The 20,212-nt window shown below is 39.4% G+C and overlaps 2 protein-coding genes across 3 annotated transcripts; both read right to left on the bottom strand.

Annotated features, from left to right (window-relative positions):
• Positions 1–11,588: 11,588 nt before the first annotated feature.
• On the bottom strand, positions 11,589–13,943 carry mgst1.1 (microsomal glutathione S-transferase 1.1). The gene is made up of 4 exons (XM_084406207.1): positions 13,918–13,943; positions 13,144–13,270; positions 12,964–13,058; positions 11,589–12,866 (listed from the first exon to the last, which is right to left on the bottom strand). The coding sequence occupies exons 2-4, from the start codon at positions 13,267–13,269 to the stop codon at positions 12,620–12,622; spliced, it is 468 nt and encodes a 155-aa protein (XP_084262333.1). The 5' UTR covers position 13,270; positions 13,918–13,943; the 3' UTR covers positions 11,589–12,619.
• A 560-nt stretch (positions 13,944–14,503) lies between these two features.
• On the bottom strand, positions 14,504–17,234 carry LOC311288691 (microsomal glutathione S-transferase 1-like). Of its 2 annotated transcripts, none has more exons than XM_084406208.1 (4): positions 16,914–17,234; positions 15,801–15,930; positions 15,517–15,614; positions 14,504–15,436 (listed from the first exon to the last, which is right to left on the bottom strand). In XM_084406208.1, exons 2-4 carry the CDS (start codon positions 15,915–15,917, stop codon positions 15,190–15,192), a joined length of 462 nt encoding a protein of 153 aa, XP_084262334.1. In that variant the 5' UTR covers positions 15,918–15,930; positions 16,914–17,234; the 3' UTR covers positions 14,504–15,189. The 2 variants fall into 2 exon arrangements, with proteins under 2 accessions (XP_084262334.1, XP_084262335.1); XM_084406209.1 differs by lacking the exon at positions 16,914–17,234 and adding an exon at positions 16,621–16,720.
• Positions 17,235–20,212: the final 2,978 nt, after the last annotated feature.

Consider the following 20,212-nt stretch of genomic DNA (forward strand, 5'->3'; position numbering starts at 1 on the left):
ATGTGACCAAACCTTTGCATTGAAGGAAGGAACATGTGTCCATCCATTGATGTTAAGGAGTTCCTCAAAACTCAATGCACATTAAAGTCATGAAAACAGCTTATTTTTTATCATAGATGTACAGTAGTTCAACCATTTGTGCTTGGAGAAGTATGGACCAATAAGGAACTTAAAGATCAAGTGCATAATATATTTAATAATATTCCGCATCGCCTTTATTTGAATGTTTAGAAGTGCACTCCGAAACATTTGGATGGAAATCCAGCAATGAAGACTTGATGGTGGACCATCAAGACCATCTAACTTTTCTGAAGAAAGTGAGAAAATCTAGTTTCTATCATCTCTTGTTGTGCTTGATAGAAACATATAACTGGAAATATTAGACACAACTGACTTCCCTGTAGCAGCCCACAACTCTCATTTCCATTGCAAATGGGCCAAGGAGGTGCAGAACATCTGCTAGTTTGAATCTCCACTCACAATCACAGCTCTTTGCTCATAAACAAGCACCACGTGGAGATGAAGAGCATCCCTATAGACCATACTGAACTCTCTTTACCCTACGAGCACCCCAATCTTAAAAAGAGTCCTCCAGGAGCTATTTATTCGTTCGGACATTTTATTTCCCCCCTCCCCCCACACTCTCCACCCTAAACTTAATCAAATGATGAGAGCTTAAAACAAGGGCTGGTGGATGAAAGTATTGGGATGGTAATGATTTCCCCTGAGGAGATCATATCTATTGCCAGGAGGAAGAATGGGGAGAAGAAAGACCTGAGGGAGAGAGTCAGTGTAAAGAGGGAAAGACTCCACATCAGCATTTCACACGAGCACCTCAGGTCATGAAAGAGACTCCAAACAGGAGGTGGAGGCCATATTAGGATGAGAACGATCCCAATCGCACCCTGGGCGTCTTGATTTCACATTCTTCATCACCCTTTTTGAGGGTTGGCAGTAAAATATCAAGTGTTTAAGAGGCAACAAGTGATATTAAACAGCTGAAAGGTACAATTTGACAATGCTCAAAGTTGGTGTAAGATAAGTAACAAATTAGACTTGTCTGTGTTAGGGAGATGGGAGGAAGGGAAAAAAGTATTTCGCAATCGATTGCTTCGTCAAAAATTAATCTGCCGCTCTGCGCTTGGGACTCACTGACAAGGTTTGTGAGAAGTAATAAGCACTCATGTAGCTACCCTCTCTCTCACTTCTTCTTCTTCCTCTTTCTGCCCAGGAATCTGCTCTTGGTCTCGGCAGGGATGAGAGCCCAGATATCCAGAGTAATCTAGACCATGTTCCCTTGCTGTGACAATTGGTTCAGATGACTGACGGGCTGAACCAATGAGAGTGAATCCATGGCGTTCCCTTTTGAGCAACAATTATGTGATGCTTTGTAAGCACAAAGTCGTAATTGGGTGGAAAGCTCACTGTGGATTAACTACTGGCATACACACGGAACCATTAGCTCAACGAGAAAGTGTTAAAAATGGCTCGAACACAGCCTAAACCCTAAGTATTTTTTGAAAGAATTGATGGGTGGTACACAGTCTATTCTTTGGAAGCAGGCATGTATAGGCAATAAGTGAACTGCGTCTGTCAGGCTGAAATGGTAGTGCATCAAGTCTGAAGATGACAATGCACTCTTGCCCATTTGCACCACATTAAGGCCTGCTCTCGGCAGAAAAGTGCCTTTCTGCGTTCACCCCTCTTTACCCTAAAGTAATGGAGCTTTTTCACAGCTCATGGAGGCTTTTGCAGGTCATGCACTTAATGGTGTTTGGTTATCACCTGCCTGCCTGCACACGGAGTTCATCCCTATTTGTGTCTAGAAGGACTTCTGCCATTGTTTGGATCACAATCTCCTAAGCCAGATCTGAACCACAACACTGAACTCCCAGCAACTCAAGGCACTATTACAGTCGTGGTCGTGGACTTTCTGTATTTCTGCATAAATCTGACCAACATTTAGATCTTCAGATCTTCGTACAAGACGACAACTAGAATCACATAAATACAAAAATATTGTTTTACACTTTTATGTGTAGAAATACTAAGAATTAAGGGTTCACAAAATAGGGTTACACTTTACGTCAATCATCCACTTTAGACATTCTACAAAATACAAAGTTCTGTCATGAAACTCTAGATGGTGCAGGCTGATAGGTCCTTAACTCAATGTGTTAGCGATCACATCGTTTTCTACATAGCGCAGCTGATTGGCTGCTGTTGCATCAGCGGCCAATGAGCTGCGGCTCAACATTCAAATTAAGATTAAGAGACTGCAGCACGCTTTCAAAATCCCTCCACCTTCCCCAGCTCCACCTGTAGATCTGCTACGGGGGTTGTTTCATGTATGTTACATGCTCACAGCAATGTCTGTGAATGTGTTGGCAGTAGCAAGTCTCATGTTAGAGTCATGGTCCGTTATTTATATTGTTCCAAATGAATTCTACATATACAATAGGAGAATAGAGGATTTGACAATGATGATTATCAAATGACACTAAATCATATATAAATGAGAATGAGTAACAGAGTTGCAAATTTAGTGCAAATTAAGCCGTCACTCTGTTTTAGATACACTTCTATTCCCCATAAAATAAAGAAAATTCTTACAATAAATTGAGTACCAGGATTGAAGGTTGATATATATAAAAAATTGTAAATCAATTACGGTCCAAATGTTACATCTTAGGTGTCAATTGTAAGAAATTTACTTTTTTTTGTGTAATTCGAAAAATGATGCAAAAGAGTAGCCTATAGCTAACGTCAGACCACTTTCTCTTTGAGACGTGGTCTGGGAACTACATGTTCATTTTCTCGTATTTGAGGCGTGGTTTACGAATGCCCAGAGCCGTTTATTGGGCCCTACAAATGTCTATCAAATGCGCCTGTACGTAGCTCATAGCCAATCGTTTCAATTATACCAGATGACGTATGTAGAGCGACAGATATTCAACGAAGAAGACGACGATGGGTCAGAGATTTATGTGTACACCTGCACGGGTCCGATTTTGTAAATCCGCACCCGCCCGTACCCGCAGTGCTTAAAACAGCACCCGACCAGTTTTCCGACAGCAGCACTAATTAAAATCTTCACCCGACCCGCTTAAAATAGAACCGACACCCGACCCGCACCCGAAATAAAATCAGTTTAGACAATCACATTATAGACACACTTACAAAAATGTTTATTGCCAGGTCATACAGAAGTTATTACACGACAATTAGCTGCTAACACAAGGACACCTTCAGCCGAAGCTGTCAAAAGGCCGGTACATGAAGAACATGGCTAACGTTACCACAAAACTGAGTAGCCTAATAACAGACGCGGCTACAACACTATATCTGCCACGCAATTTCGTCTAGCCTACATCTGACAATTCTGGGTTCAAACACGCCCTGCACACCACACATACTTAACAGTGTTAAATATGAAAAATACTGTTCGATAGAACTGCTTTGTTACCGCAGTTTCTGCGTGCTTCCTCAGGGATGAAGTTCCACATTTGCGGCTATCCAACACAAAAATGTTTGCAGCAAAGCCTTTCACAATATTTTCTTCAGATAACTCCAAATTTCTCCCACACACTGGACTTGATTTTTGATGACGTATTGTCGACAACTTTACAATCTCCACTAGCTATTCTTTTCTTCAACTCCTCAGCATCCATCTCGCGCGCGCGCAGTTATGATGAATTTTTAAAAGTGAAAGTAGCCTAGGTAACGTTATAGATCCTGGGAGGTGGTAAATAATAAACTGATGTGGATTTTAAATTATTTTATCAACTTGAAATACAGGCATATTTTTGTAGATATGTTCCTAAAAATATGCATATATTTTTACGTCTGTCATGTTGGAGCCATAGATATAAACAAACTGCTTCGGTGTGTCGCATAGATGTCGTCATCGTCTTGCTGCTCCCTCCCCGTTCTGTGATTGGTTCCCTAGCTGAGGGGAAAATCTGGTCCATGGTATCCAGACTGCCTAGCAGCGTGAATAAAATCGCGCTGCGCTCAAGGCAGCATGGGGAAACCCAGGCTAGCAAAAGAGGGTTGCATGCGTGAAATGTGAAACATTTTATCATTACATTTAATAAATGCATACATTTATTACGTTTATATTACATACGTTTATACATCTGTTTGGTCTGTTAAATATTGATCATTTACATGATTGTCAAAACTTTAAGGGAAGTTCAGTTATTTGATGCAATTAAACTACCTACTTTCCTTGCTTTTACTTTTCTTGATGTTAATTTAGATTCTCAAACATATCGAATAGTTCTCAAAAGTAAAAAACAAACAAACATGTGATTTTTACCTCTAATGCAAAAAAAAAGTGCTGCCAAACATTTGCACGTTAGTCATTCTGAAGTTCTCTATCCTTCAAGGCTGTATTTGGAATTCAAGCAATTTATTTCACCTCCAGATGAGTTTCTCCCGTGTTTCTGCATGTTCAGAAACGGTGCGGTGTGCGTAGAAGCTATTCTCCTCGGTCTGTTCAATTATTGATTGGTGAGTGCCACAGGGTGAGCAAAAACACAGTATACGAAGACCAAATAAATCTCTCTTAGGACTTTTTAGGCTGTGCCTTCGACTCCCTAGATTTGTGACGGTAATAGGGATGCTAAAACCACAATTATTTGTAACGTCAGGCAGAAATCAAACGTCTGCACCACAAGTTCAAAATGATTTTCCCTGCTTTTCCATCAGACTGAATAGTTTGAGTGGACTGTGCTGTCTTCTGTAAAGACGCATGTACAATGCTGCAACACCTTTGTAACATGCAGTCTATTATGGTCCTATAATTGACAGAGCTGGACAGCATCAATTTCCCTTTTATCATGACATCGTCCAGAACTATTCCTATTGGAAGTTTTTGACAGGATGGATTTGAATGATATTTCCAGAGTGATTGAGCTGCCAGCGGTCTCCCTCAGGTCCCTCACAACCTCTGAAAGAGCTTTTATTTCTTTCATAAAACCGGGCAGATTTATCTATTATTAACTCTGCTCCTCATAGCAGCCACATTTTTATGTATTGCTGAGACAGGGTTAAATGATTTTCAGTTAATTAGCTTGCCTCCAGGTTATTGATTTTCTTTCAGTAGGCAGCGAAGCTCCAAACAGGGGCCTCAGACTGGCTTCAGCTCTGTCTCTGATCATGGCCTCATGAAGGTGCAGCTGAGCTGATGCTGAGAGACAATCCCGTTGCACCTTCACTGCAGCGCACAACATACTGTTTCCCTGGAGCTTTGAAAGTCTAGATTCATCCACAGAGAAAACAACTTTTGTATAACACTCTCGTGCACAGCGACATACATAACAAAACTGCCGCATTAAAGCATTTAAAGTCATTGGAGAAGCTAAATCAGTTGAATCTTTTGCCACTGTAACAGCACAAGGTCTCAGGTGTGATGTGTGTATGCCCAATGGGGTCATGAAAGAAGAATATTGAAGGTCTGCTGCATATACTGGGGACATAACTGAATAGATCCACAGAAAACTGCTGTAGGAATCTATTCGCTCTAATCAATACAACAATATTGTTAAATAAATCAAATATATCTTTCCCAAGATTAAATTGTTGAGGTCAAGTTTTTTTTGTGTGTGCAGAGCCTTCAATGTCACTTTCATCTTCAGGTTTTCAAGTTTGTACAGTAGGTTGGTTGAAACCAATTTGACAGCTCTAAATGGAAAACATGTCAGAGCGGTGGCCAAGTGGTACATTGAGCTGTGGTGCTCATGTGGGAAATTCAAGTTGGAGTTTGCCACGCATTCTTAATCTCATTTCAACTTCTTCCCCCATCATTTTCGGTCAATAAAAGTGGGATATTGGAAAGGACTGTGGAACTAGCAACAGCCTACCAACCACTCACCTTTCTAACTACCTGACAACAGGCTATATCTATATTCATAGATCAAATGCATAGATACCGTAGATTCAATTTGCCCAGTTGAGTACTTTCATAATTACCTTTAAACTGATCAACTTTTTGACAAACCAACATTCATAATATGTTTCAATGCTTGTCTTTAGCTAATAGTTGACACTCAAATGCCACTGAATTTCTGTACTTAATTTAAAAAGAAAATATGTCAAAGCGGTGGCCAAGGTAATTCAAGTCCCAGTTAAGCTTGAATTCTCAATCTCATTCTCAAGTCTTTTCTTTACTGTACTATCAATGGTGGACAATAAACAGAAAACATCTCATGGACTGGATTGTGAGATTTCTGAAACAAAACAACATTGAAAAAAGCATGAATTATTACTCTGGACCAAACAACAGCATAGCAACTTCTCAAAACACTTTCAATGACCTAGAAACACTGACAAGCCAATATTCAAAGACGTTTGTCTTTAGTTAACAGTTGTTTTTCTGGTATTTAATGAAAGGTAACAAAAATGTTGTCCAGATTTGAGGAAGAGGGGCAGTTCAGAAAGATGCTATTGCTATCCACTTCCTAGAGGTCATCTGGGTCTAATCTTTGACCGTGATTGGCTAAAATCGAGATGACATCACATCAACTTTCTGTCTGAGTAAGAAAAAAGCGCTTAATCTTTTCATGATAACAGACTCCACATGGTGACGGCTGAGTCTATTCTCTGCCTCATCAATGTTTCAGACCTGAGTAATGAAGTCGAATGTCTGCGAGTCTCGCGCACAGCCGCTATCATGTGTCTCACACACACATACGTGCACACACGGAGAGCCATGTAACGATGAATTATGGCAAGACCCCTCCCTATTTGACTTCCACAGAGGTGGGCTCTCTGACAAACATAAATTATGTTAATAGAATGAAATAAAAAACACTTTATTCCAAAGGTTTCAGTACTTTGAAATGTCAAGATGATCTAGTACGCTACCTGCAGAGAACTCCGAAGCTTAAGTCAGAGCGCTAAAATATTAAAACAAGAAATTTGCGCACTCTCTCGAGGTACTGGAAAGGTAGGTGAAAAATGGAGAACGCACGAGCGTGTCTCCCAGGTGGAGTTTTTCCATTCATTAATTGATCCCAGTGCCAAATATAGCTCTGCATAAGAGCGCGACAGAATATTGTAGATACCGAAACTTATTTGACGGTGCTTTCATGGGAAGAATTGCCATTAGGCCTGTTTTTTGTCCTGTTGCCTCAATCAAGTGCTTAGTCAATGTTATCTAAATGCCAAATTATAATTATCGTTCAAATTAGGCGTTTGATTTAAAAGAAGTTGATTAACTCCCAAGGTTATTACACTAGGGGGGTTATCTGGCAGGAAGCTCTCAGGAAACAACATTTTCTTCTATTATTCTTGTCCAGATGAGAAACATGGAGGACGTTTGCATCCAAATTGGAGCAAGTCCCACTGCTACCTCGACATTCCCTGTGTATGATGTGGGGGGGGGGGGGGTGAGGGGGGATTCTAAGCAGCTAAATTAACCAGAGATAGGATATTAATTGAACAATTCCATTGTTGCCGTGGCAAACTGCCAATTGATTGGCCCTTCAAGGCCGGATCCTTTCCTCTTTATGGGCGCTCCTCGGGCCGCTGAATGCATTTTCGTTAATGCGAGAGTGAAAAGAGGAAAAGGAGAGAGTGAAAAGGGTGCGGGGGCTTGGTCGCGGTGTTCAATTACAGCAGGCGAGAGGATAAATCAATATCATTTAAATTGCTTATGGTAATCACCTACGATCCAATCACTAAGATCAGCATAGGATATCTGCTGACCCCAGCCAAGTCTAACAGTCCCCTAGCTACAACACTCAAAATCTCCAACTGAAACGCATGTGTAAAGGTCATGCTTTGCCAATGCTTGGAGTAGATTGGGTCAGGGCATTGCCTTAGTGACTGTTATTATGGGATTCGAGGTGCGAGTTTAAATCGTTTCTTCTATAAGGCCTGATTCACACTGCACGCATAAACAGTGCATAAGCAGCAAAGTAACTGCAATTGCAGAATTGCATGATGCTTTTAAACCAGCAGCAGAAAAGTGATTTCTAGCTTACCAAAATGAGTATTTTAATGATCATTAATTCATCATTCATACATTATAAAATGGTTATAAGAAGTGAGCTATTGAGGAAGATATGGAGAACTTAACTTAAATTGGCCACACCCCACACAGCTGAAATGGAATATGAATTGGGAATGACAGGAAGAGGAAGGCCTATAAAGCAAACAAAGTTTTGAATAACTTTCATTTTAGTCAAAATTACAGTTATATAATGTTCAAATTAATTCTGCTTCCTTATTTAATGTTTTTTTTATTATTATTCCAGTTCTGCATCATATTTGGTATCTCAATTCCAATTCAGGAATTCAGTTGGAATTTAAAATGCATTCTCAATTCAATTATGAATGGCACTGACACACAACTCTGCTATTGAGATTTTGATCATCATGAAATATAGTTTACATGGAGAAAGGTACCACATTTGGTGATTAATCTAGACAGAATGGAACCCAAACCACAAAGTGTGTCTATAAGGGTACGTTTGCACGACAACGATGTCCTTGAGCGTTTTGCGTACAGACGATAACGTTGTCGAAACAATCCCCGTTCACACGGATCCGCAAAAGCAACTAAAAAAACGTTGTCTTATACATGCCAGGCCAGTAGTTGGCGATGTCACTTTGTAAAGAAACACTACACGCCTATTGACGGAACACGTATTCATGCGCATGACGTCAACATTTTCACAAATTCACTTTGAAACCCGTTTTCAGGCCCCAAAACGCCACTGTCATGTAAATGAACGGCCAAAACGCATAAAAAGTGGCATTTTTAGTTGAAAATGGTGTCATGTAAACACCCCTAAATCATCCAGATTCAGTCAGATTTACTAAATAGAAAGTAAATGTGAGCTTGTGTCAAGGCTGATAGACATCGATTTTCTAACAATCTGTGAGATATTAGCTCTTATAATACTTCATAAGTCTATTGCAAAAGATTATGCTGAAAAAAGGTCACAGGCATTTTCAGGTTATTCTTTGTTCGTAATGCAGCAAAAATAGGCTCAGCGCTGAAATTCTTTTTGCACTTGCAGCTATATGTTCCGGCTGTTAACACAAGCACCGAAATGATGCTTATGCTTAAATGTTAGATGAAGCACCACTTTCTCATGACTTTTGGCCTACAGGCTATCTATTAGGCGTTACGCTGAGATAAATATGCTGAAATCATTGAGTCAACACAGGGCATTTGCTTCACTGAGCATTGAAGGTAGATTTATTTGCCCCTTCAAGTAGCCATTTCAATGGTGAGTTTTACCCCACATGAGATAATATGACTTCCTGTGTATAAATGGCAATGACAAGTGTACAAGAAAAAAAGAGACAAGCTTGCTGCAATTCTCTGAGCTCAGTAATGGGCTTCGGTAGAGATGAAGGGCAGAGAAGAGAGCAGCAATGCGAAAGGCATTAGTTAGTCCTTATTATGTTCACATTCCACTGAAGTCTGTTCTCGCACTGAGAAAGGAGTCAAACATATGGTCCTGACCTGCGCTCGCTTCTGTCTCAATGTGATTATGGCTGATCTCTGCACCCATAATTACTTCACATAAACTCACAAGTCGTTAGTTCGTGTGCGCGTATGAGAAAGAAAGCATGCCGTCATTGAAGAAAGGTCACGAGACCGTGCATTCACATCTCGCCCCTGACCTATTTCGTCCGCATTACCGATGATGCACCTCTAAAAACACTCTAAAAACGCCTAGTCCAGCAGATACGGTCGCTTCCGAATTGCAAGGCTCAAACTCAAATTGATTTATATTGCGCCGTGTCGCCTATAAGTCGGATCCCGGCTAAGCGTTCATTAATTTTTCAGGACCCATGGAGCCATTGTGTGATATAAATCTCTGCTAAACCTTGATACTGGCCCACGCCATGACTTTGAAGTGCAGGCTAATTAAGCATCCGTACAGTTAACGAACCTTACAATAAGTCAGTGGGAAGATCTGAGAAATATATGATGTGTCTGTTGTAATATAGAAACAGTGTGGGAGGAATACAACAGTACAGCATATGCCTATCAATATATATATATATACACCACTAGCGCTTATTCAGGCATGTGTCAGTCTCGACTCTGTTTACAGAATGTCCATCTAAGGAACAACTTCAAGGTTGACTCCAAGAGCCTTGAGTTTCCACCAAAAAAAATCTTCTCGGATAGGCCGGACCCAGCTCTTCCCCAGCGGAGAGAGAGCCCCTTGTGGGCGGATCAGTCATTATTGATCACAGAGCAAGGTTTAGCTGTTCTTCATCTGCCCGGCCTGTAAAATGCTTGGCTTGACTGAAATATTGCACAGCCTGGAGCTGGGCACAGGCCCAAAACAAATGAGAAAAAGCCTTTACAGGGCATATGCATGGCCAGCAGTGGCGACCTTGGGGCTAAGTACTAGTATTTACTGTGTCACCAGGAGAGGGCTGGTTAAAGAGAAAGACGAAGCAGCTGAAGGATGCTCAAATAATCAAGACACAAGCTGGTTTAAAGGGATCCTATTATGCTTTTTTACATTTCCAACTTTCTTCATTTGAGCATGGGAAAGGTCTGCAAAGTTACAAAGCACAAATTCCACGAGTTATTCTCCATATCAGCAAGCACTGTTTCTGAATTCCCTGAAACACCTCGATTTGTAGTCTTGAGTTTTCTTCTGGGAACGTACACGTCACAATATTTCTCATTTAAATAATTCCCGCCGAAGGCATTAAAAAACAAAAAGGCGAGACCTCGTTGCATTATTAGTATGTTGAAATGCTGTTATGGTAAGGGGCGTGACATTTCCAAAGCACGTTTGAAGCGGTTGACCAATCACAACACAGTGATCCAGCCAACCAGTCAGAGCACATTACGTTTTTTGGAAGGAGGGGCTTCAATAGAGACAGGAACTAAACAGAGCATTACTGACAGACTGGGAAGAGAGGTGCTGCACCAACAACATAACACATGTGAAAAATCCATGAAAACCTGTTCTAGTTGAAGCCAAAAGCAAAATCAAGACTTTGAAAAGGGGTATAATAGGTCCCCTTTAACTAGTTTTTGCGTCCTTAATATAAATCTCTTTTCAAACAGCTTCAAAGGCCAGTTCAAGGTTGTTTTTTTTTTTTTTTATGCACACTTCTACTCTTAATGTGAACGATTCTTTAATGCATTTACCTTTTGGGGGGGAGTTTTTTTTATCAAAATGTCATAACTTGCTCTTCTTGTGTTATGACTCACACAACACTCACTTTTCATAATTCAAATAACTGCTGAATAAAATCCTGCCATACAATTTTTTTTTGTTGTTGTTCAATCAGCCATTGCTTTTGGAAATATGTCACAATACGAAAGACTGTTGCAACTTCTATTTCACGCTGACTTTGAGATCCCAGAGTTGTTTACCCGTGTAAAACTAAATTGCTGCAATGCTAGATAAAACACAGTCTTAAACTCAAATATAATGCATATTTTCACTTACCTTCATTTTTCTTTCATGCAGAATTTATGATATTCTTGCTTTACTTCGAAGTTGATTTTCAGAAGATTTGATTGGTCATGGCTGTGTTGAGATCCTTAGTTTTACCTAAATGTCATCGTAATAAAGTGAACTTAGATTGTTTGACTTCAATAATGGAACTTTATTGAAATCTTATATAAAGACTGAAACACTTCAAGACAAAACACTGAAAGACACCATTTAAATAGCCTATCTTATAGGCTAATTAACGATTCGATTTTTCATAGTTCCATGGAATACGTTTACAAGCTATTCAAAACATATCAAGGTAATGTGTGAAGCAGGAATAACAAGAAACCATTCGTCGTTCTGTTAAGCAGGGCTATTTTTAACAAACATCTGCTAATGTACATCATCTATGTGCAGCAGTGTGGCAGTATAAAACAGTTCAATTTATCGGTTGAGGCAGAATAGACATAGAGTGCAGAGGAATGAGTGTTTTGCATGTCAAGGGTTAATTAGAGAAAAATAAAGAAGTGCTCCATGTGCATTAGACAAACATGAATGTAAACATTAGTACTACTTGGGCTTTCAAATAGCTCCCTCTAGTGGACAATACAAGCACTGGTTTCTTGCACACTTGCAAGTTTAAAAGATTAATCGCAACCATTTGTCAGAAAAATTCTCATTTTTATTTTCAAACTTTATTTAATCCATTAATAACCTTTTTTTGTTGTTGTTGGCCAAACCTTCTTTAAACCTGCTGAAAATAAAATGCTAATTGAATATTTCCCCGTGCTTTTCTTTGCAAATGGTGTGAAAATACATGCACAAACTTATAAATGCCTAATTATCTGACAGAATCTAAAGCTGTTATTCAAAGTCTGTTGCTCATGATTAATAAGTAACAAAAAACAAATGTCTCTTCAATGTACAATCCAGGTCAAAGCTCATCCTCGAATGTGTGCCAGGGGTTTAAGATCATATTAAGTATTATCAGCAGTTTAAAGGCATAGTTTTAGCATTACACTATAAAGTGCATTAAAGGGGGTCTGGCACTGAAAACCAATAGAAAACACACTAAAAATTCTGTAAAAAAAGAAAGAAAAAAAACGGGCATTTTCTTTCACGCAAAACTGCAAAAAGCATGTAAACGAAAACTCAATTATTTTAAATGAAGTGAGCGCTATCCATTAGAGAAAAAGAGAGGTGGTGAGCACCCTGTAGGCCATAGACACGGTTGCACACAACCCCACACCAAAGGACAGACCTCTGCTAGGCTGGGGCAGAGCCATAACATAGGTCACTGTGTGGATGAAGCGTGACCCCACGAACACCCGGAAGTGCAAGAGAGCCGAGGAGAGATCCGGCCCAGTGAGTGAATACAGAAGACCGATCACCACAAAGGGAACAATGTTTTCCAGGTCATTCTGATGGCATCTGTGATTCAAGAACAAAGGCATCAGAAAGAGACAACATCATTCGAACCTTCATCGCTCACCCAGTGATATTGTCATAAAACGGTTTACAAGTTTACCGTCGCACTCTTTCCACATCCGGATCAGACCTGACCAGTTTCTTCCTGTCTTCTGTGGTCTTCGCCAAGGTGGTGTCCTCAATGTTTGCAAAAACCTAAAAGAGGAGTCATTAAATCTGTAAAAATAAGAAAATATAACGGTTTGTATAAGCTGTAAGTTGAGAACAATACGTAGTGTACCTGTTTTGTCAAACGATAGTATGAAGTCATGGGGCTCAAAAACATCATTTTGAGGATGACTATGGTTGCATATGTGGAGAAGGCCAGGAAGACCTCGCTGTCAATCATGTGCACAACTTCCGCCATCTTTATTCAAATTTACAAATGGGAAAAAACAAAAAGTAAACATACATAAAAACATAAACAAAGCAAAAAGATAATTCTCACAAAAGCATTACTAGTTATTTTGATAGAAAATGTATTATATCACCCTAACTAACCAATTTATACCAGCTTTGACTAGTGTACCATGTTCCAAAACAGCTCCCAGTTTAATCTTGTCAGTATCATAAAACCAAGTTTCAAATTTCGTATTCATAGAGTTTTCTTTACAGAAAGTGGACAAAAATCCCACCAAAAACAGTTATGGAAACGTAAGCAAATATTCCTTTAAAAGCATTGAGTCGTTAGTGTCCTTTCTAAGTTGGTATTAGTGCAGTTAAGTTACATGAACAGAACAAAATATGCCTTTCTCGACTGTTCATATAGCACAATTGAAAGGTTTTCATATTATAAACGTTTAACATTGTAACACCATGCATTTTCATGCAATGTGTCGTTTGTTTACGAGTTGGAAACAATAGAGCAAACTAGGACGCCGAAGGCGGTCTCTCTGGAATGTCAAATGAAAGGCACTTAATAAAACATAAGAAAACTAAACAAAACTACAAAAGCAAGAGGTTAAAATGAAGTCTGAGCATTCTAAATGTTGGCGCTTTGACGCGTTTCTCACCTTTTTTTTTTGACTCCACTCAGTTTCACAGCTCTTCTAACGTCAGATGGGTGGTAGAGTTTCAAGCCTCGCCCTCGCATGCAAATAACGTACACATTCAGACGAACTCTTACATTAATGCAACTGTCTGTTGCGCAATTTGGTGACCTCCTCAGGCACGTTGCTGTAGCTCAAACAATGGAGCATGACGGTAGCAAAGCCAAGTATCTCATTTTTATTAATATTTCTCATGGGTGAGTTTGTTTTTACTCTATAAGCACATACCTTAAGGTAATTAAAATTTCTCCAACAAAATATGTCCCAAGAAGAAAATACAGCTGACTGAACACACATTGCTCTTACATGCACCAGTAGTGTCTCCTGCCCTGCCACACTGCATGGGGTAAGTTGTGCCACATTATAGTCTATTTCATAGATTTTTTTTAGCTCAATTTAAACATGGAAACAAATATGGAACAAAACTTATGAAACAGCAAAAATGTTGCACACTGCATCGTTTGGCATGGCAAACTGTAATCGTACTGATTTTGTAATGTCTCTCAAAGTGTTCTTTGCACCCTCGAGTAGACCAAATAAGACTGTGATAGATATGTTGCAAAATGTTTAATAAAGAATCCTTTAAGTCATACACAAGTCATCCTTCAAGTCATTACAAATGATAATATATATTAATATATATTACAGCCTGGTTTCACAGACAGGGTTTAGATTAAGCCAGGTTTGGGCATTATAGTTTAAGTAGCTTTTATAAAACATGCCTAAGAAAAAATAAACATTACTGGTGTGCATCTTGAGATAAAACAATGGCACTGACATATTTTAATACACGCCGATGCAAGTTGCTTTCAGTTAAAACAGCTCAAACATGCATTTTAGTCTGGAACTAGCCTTGTCTGTGAAACCGGGGGTACAAATTATAAAGTTGAAACCTAAAATAAAAAGGTTTCACAAGTATTGAAGAAAAGCAGGTTTGAGCACTTGGAATGCATCCTAAACAGACTGTCAGCATTGATAACCCTCCTTTGAATGCTGAGTCACTGTGACAATGACTTGTTGACTGATAACAAAAATTGGGAGTTCAGCAGTGCCATTAGCACCTTTATAGACAGACGAATACGTGAATACCTGTAGTTTGGGAATTGCAAATTCCTCAAAAATAGAGATGAATTGTTGACAGTTTTCATTATGAATTGCATACAGTGTATCAAAAAATAAAGCAGGGACAATAAAAGATATGAAACAAGCCTCTCCCGTTCTGCAGAGCAACGGCGTCTTTAGAGATTGAGTGCTGTTGTGAGAACCCTGTAGGCCATTGAGAAAGTTGTGATCATTCCCACCATCCAGGACAGAGCTCTGCTAGGCTGGGGCAGAGGCATCACGTAAGCCACTGTGTGGATGAAACGTGAACCTACAAACACTCGGAAGTGCAACAGAGCCGTGGAGAGATCCGGCCCCGTCAGTGCATACAGGAGACCGATCACCACAAAGGGAATGATGTTCTCCAGATCATTGAGATGGCATCTGTGATTAAAGAGCAAAAATCACTGAGAATATATGCAATTAACAGGTTAAATGAGGATAGATCTGTCCTTTTCTATTACCTTCGGACACGTTCTACATCAGGATTTGTCTGGAGCATCTTCTTTCTCTCCTCTGGATCTTTTTTGGCCATCCAAGTGTCCTCCCAGTTTTGAAAGGCCTGTATGATGAACAGAAAGACATTAATTGCTGAGGAGCAACACGATAAAACCTTTACACTATAATTAGTGCTTTAGATCCAATGTTCAAGTTAATTGTAACATAATGCAGAATCAGTCAGTCTTTTTAAGTCACTTATTTCTTTATTGCAAATCATATCAAACTGAATTTTCTAAACCAACTGCACCTTTCTGGTCATCCTGAAGTATCCAGTCAGAGGAGACATGAGCATCATTTTGAGAATGACAATAGTAGTATATGTGGAGAAGGCCAGGAACACATCGCTGTTTATCAGGTGAGCCATTCTGCTAAATTTCCTTCAGAGGACAACATATAGAAAATGACAGAGCAATGACAGACATTAAGATATCGTAAAACACGCACATGCACGTAGACCTATAGCTTATTAGGCCTACTATTTTGTTCAGGTAGGAACATTTTATTTTCTGCTTTTATTCATTGAAGCCTAATAAAAGTTCCTAGCAGCATGTTATGTCTTGACCAATAGATGTGAGAACTTGTAGGAACTCATTTTTCTGTGAAACGGTTCTTTTGAACAAATCTTTTCAAATAACTGGTTCATAAAGCAAGTCTGCAATACAGCAGCCTATTACTTGCACGCTTTGTTCTGCTACAGCATGACATACAGTCAGTTACACTGTTTAGGCCTATTAAAAACCACTTTGTTTGTAGGCTATGTTTAAAACTGTCTGTCATCATAGCTACAATCATGATTTGTTTGATCATTTCTGCAGTTAGATTTTCTGCTAAACTTTATTCCCATTCGGATCGATTCGATTCGTAAACAAGTCCGGTTCAACCGGTCCATTAAAAGGATCCGATATCGTGAAAAATATATTCACGATTTGGACATCGTTATTATTCGTTATTGAATGAACATTTGAGGAAATACCACTACTGTACTTATCAAATAAACAAGTTCATTACAGATGCACATTATATCAAAGCCCTTACTTTACAAACACTGTAAAATTTTATTACCATACCATATTTTGCTCACTATCTATTTTTTACATCCCATCCACCCTGTTGCGCCGTTCACGCTGCATGCGAGCGACCCGACACAACATCGCCTCCATTTTAATCAACCTGTGCACTGAAACTAATAGAGTTTCTATTATAATACATTGCGCCGCTTCGTTTAGTATAATAATGGGAGTAGGCTATTCGATTTCGGTCCGCTCGATTCGAAAGCTCGCATGCTTTCACGCACACCCTATCAAATGCAGCAATATCAAACAAAATTGGGGCAACAAGGGAAATGTTGCTCCGTGCTTACCTGGTACAATTCTTGCGGATGACAAGTGTCACAGCGCTTTGAATCAATTGCTCAGTTATGGTGCAAGTAGTTCCGTATAGGACAGCCTACTTGGACCAGAGCCAGATCATTCCTTGTAGCGTGATTTTCTTGTCAAGTTAACATCTTAATTCTTTGGAGCTTTGTGGATCAATGACTAATCCTAGATTACTTTGATATGTACAGTAAGGTCTTCCAGCCAAATCAAACACAACAATTGCTGTTTCTTTTGTGTTTTGTCTTTTCTTTTTGCTGTTGGCAAGGCTTGCATTCTCATGGTGACTCCCTAAGCCTGTTTGTCACGTTATGTAACAGTGAGGGGTTGCAAAATATGTTGATTTCACTCCATAATTTATCTGTAATATTTTACCCAGGCAGTGAAATTGTGTGAATAGTCACTGGAACAAAATAGGATGTGTTATTCCCCACGTATTCAAAACGTATGCTTTTCTGACCACTTTTATACACTTAGATTGGTCTTAATACAGGTGCACAGGTCTTCTTGAAAAGTTTTATTTCAATTTAGAATCTACACAATGTTTTCTAAATAGTGTTTTTAAGCATTTAAGTAGGCTAATCATAAAAGTTATGTACATTTTCATTATGATCTGTATGCTACATCCAAACTTAATACTGTCATAACTGAGCACTTCATATCACAAAACTCTTCTAGAAATTAAAGTGTTATAGGTTCCAACCCGGTCTCATGAGAGTTTGTACAAGATGGCAAACTCATAAAAAAAAAAAAGTAGCCATTACCATAAAGCCCAACCTCTAACCCAAATTTAAACATAGGCTACTTGGCATTGTAACAGGACAAAAAAAAAACCCCAAAAAAACAAAAGTTTGAATGGTTGATATAATACCATGACTTCCATCTCCTACGAATTATTACAAGTTGTCATGTGAGTTTTTGTGAGTTTACATCTCGCAATTCTGACTTTTTCTCGCAGTTGCAAGTTTATATCTTGCAATTCTGAGAAAAAAAAAAAGTCGCAATTATCTTTTCAATTGTTTTTTTCAGTGGCAGAAACAAGCTTCCATAAAAAGCTTGTCAGCTTAACAAATATAGGTGTTTTTCTTCAACTTCTAAATAAAAGAGCTTATTTTTCAGGTGTTTTCAGTCACGCTGAACGCCGCATGGTGCATTGGCACTTAACCATTGCTATCTAGAAGGTATGTGTTTAAGGTATCCGCTTCGTTAGGCCTTATTCTGTTGACTGCACACATAAGGCATCATGCCATGTAAATTGTAGGCACTAAAGAGATCTAGTCATTCTCCGCTCCTGTCAATTTCCTCAGCAGAGGATCTCGAAGCGAGAAGTTGGTCTTGTCTCAAGCTGAGTGAAGAGCAAGACGTCTTCTCCCTCCTCACAATTACACCACTGTCACGCTAAACAGCTGCACGTCATGTCGCCATTGTGCTCGTGTTTTTGTAAGGCATTGCAGGTGCGAGAAACATCCTTATCGCTGCTGGAACATATTCTGGTCTTTACATATGGATGAGCTGCACGAGAAAGTGCGGCGCAGAGAACTAGTTGATAAAGAATGTGGACTGATGAGACATTCTCCTACTGACACGTCGCATTTGCCGGCTTCTCCGACTAATATGCTTTACCTCGTGTTTACCATTCCAGGGAGAAATGTGGGACTGTGCTGCTTTGCCAGAGGAGCACATGAGAGATGTCAATCAACGTGTCGGGACAAGGGATTTAAAGATGTCGTGCCGCAGTCAGAGATTTAACAGTGTGGTCTGTGTCAGGTGTCAACAACTTCACCATCAGAATTGTAATGCTGTAAGACACATATCATTAGTGTTTGATTTGCACCTCACCTGAAGAACGCTAACTGCTTTTTCTTCAGACTTGGAAGTAGTTTCACATTTAATCAAATATTTGACTTTGAACACTGCAAGCTGCACGGCTGCCTAGTGTTTCAACACTTTTGCCAAGACTTATGAATTTCAATTGAATTGGGTAATCTTTCAGTGGTGTACATAACATGAATTCAGAATAAATGCATTTCATTTAAGTAATCAGGTATTTAATTTTAAACAATTATGCACTTTTACAACTTTTGCAGTACAGTTGGTCAATGGCAAAGCGACGTTTATTAACATAGTCAGCTGGTTGGGAAGCTTGATCTATCTGTTTGTCCAAACAATGGTAGAAGGGTGAGTGTTCAGGAAACGGTCGGTATTCATTACTTTTTGCTACTTTGAACGTGGCTCGTCCAATCACAATTTAGAGTCAGAACGAGAGTCATTTTATAACTAGCATTTTCTTTTTTTCTTTCAAAATAAGTCATAGTAATTGAATGTCTTTCTTCGTAAGTGACATTTTGCATCATACATGGCTTGTAGGCCATAGCACACAATGCTAACAACATAGCCTACATGCTATTGCGAATCACTGATGTCAGGGCTGCACAAAGCAAAGCAAAACAAGGTAACTGGGTCTTTGGCTGTACAATCTCTTGTTGATTTGTATAATTCACAGTTTTAGAGCGAGACAGGGAAGGAGAGCGCTTCTACGAGACAGAACCGAACACAAATAATGCAGTATGATTTCCCAAAAGGACCTGTTAATGGCCAACACATGAATTGATCTCTCACCAGTCTCACCAGTAATTGGGATGCCGACTGTGGTGTCACTTTATTGATTTTTCACTGGTAGCCAACTTGCTCCCGGGTTGTAGGACAACGATGACTAAATAACAGCCAGACCAATGATCTTAATGCTAGGAGCCAAGCACAGCTATTGATTTCATTACTGAATGCCTCCTAGGCTCCAAGCACATACATTTTTTGTATCGACCCAAGGCGGCCTCTACATTTCTTCCTGCACTGTCACATGCACTGTGCCTGGGCATTCAAAAGCAGAACGCTGAGTAGGCCTATGTACAAATACTTGCTTGGATGCATGTTTACACCATAAATTTGCATCATGCAATCAGCATGTGAAGGTGACCCGCTTTGACAGGGTTGGCAGTTTTATGTCTGCAAAAACGCGTCTGAATTACCTCAGTTTACTACATGGCTCTCTGGATAATAAAGTGCATCATCCGGGTGTTTGAAGTGCACTTTTTCTTTTTGGAATTTTCAGTGTGAACACATTACTCACGCTATTTATACTACAAAATGGGATAGAATAGTGCACAAGTCTGCTGTGAATTGGGATGCACATATAGGATATCGTTTCTATGTCAACCAGAGCTTAACGGCAACCGCAGCCAAAAAAAAGTCATAATTATGACAAAAAAGACAATAAATCATAATTACA

Source organism: Rutilus rutilus (genome assembly GCF_951802725.1).
Source record: "Rutilus rutilus genome assembly, chromosome: 4".
In the NCBI taxonomy this organism is placed as follows: Eukaryota; Metazoa; Chordata; class Actinopteri; order Cypriniformes; family Leuciscidae; genus Rutilus; species Rutilus rutilus.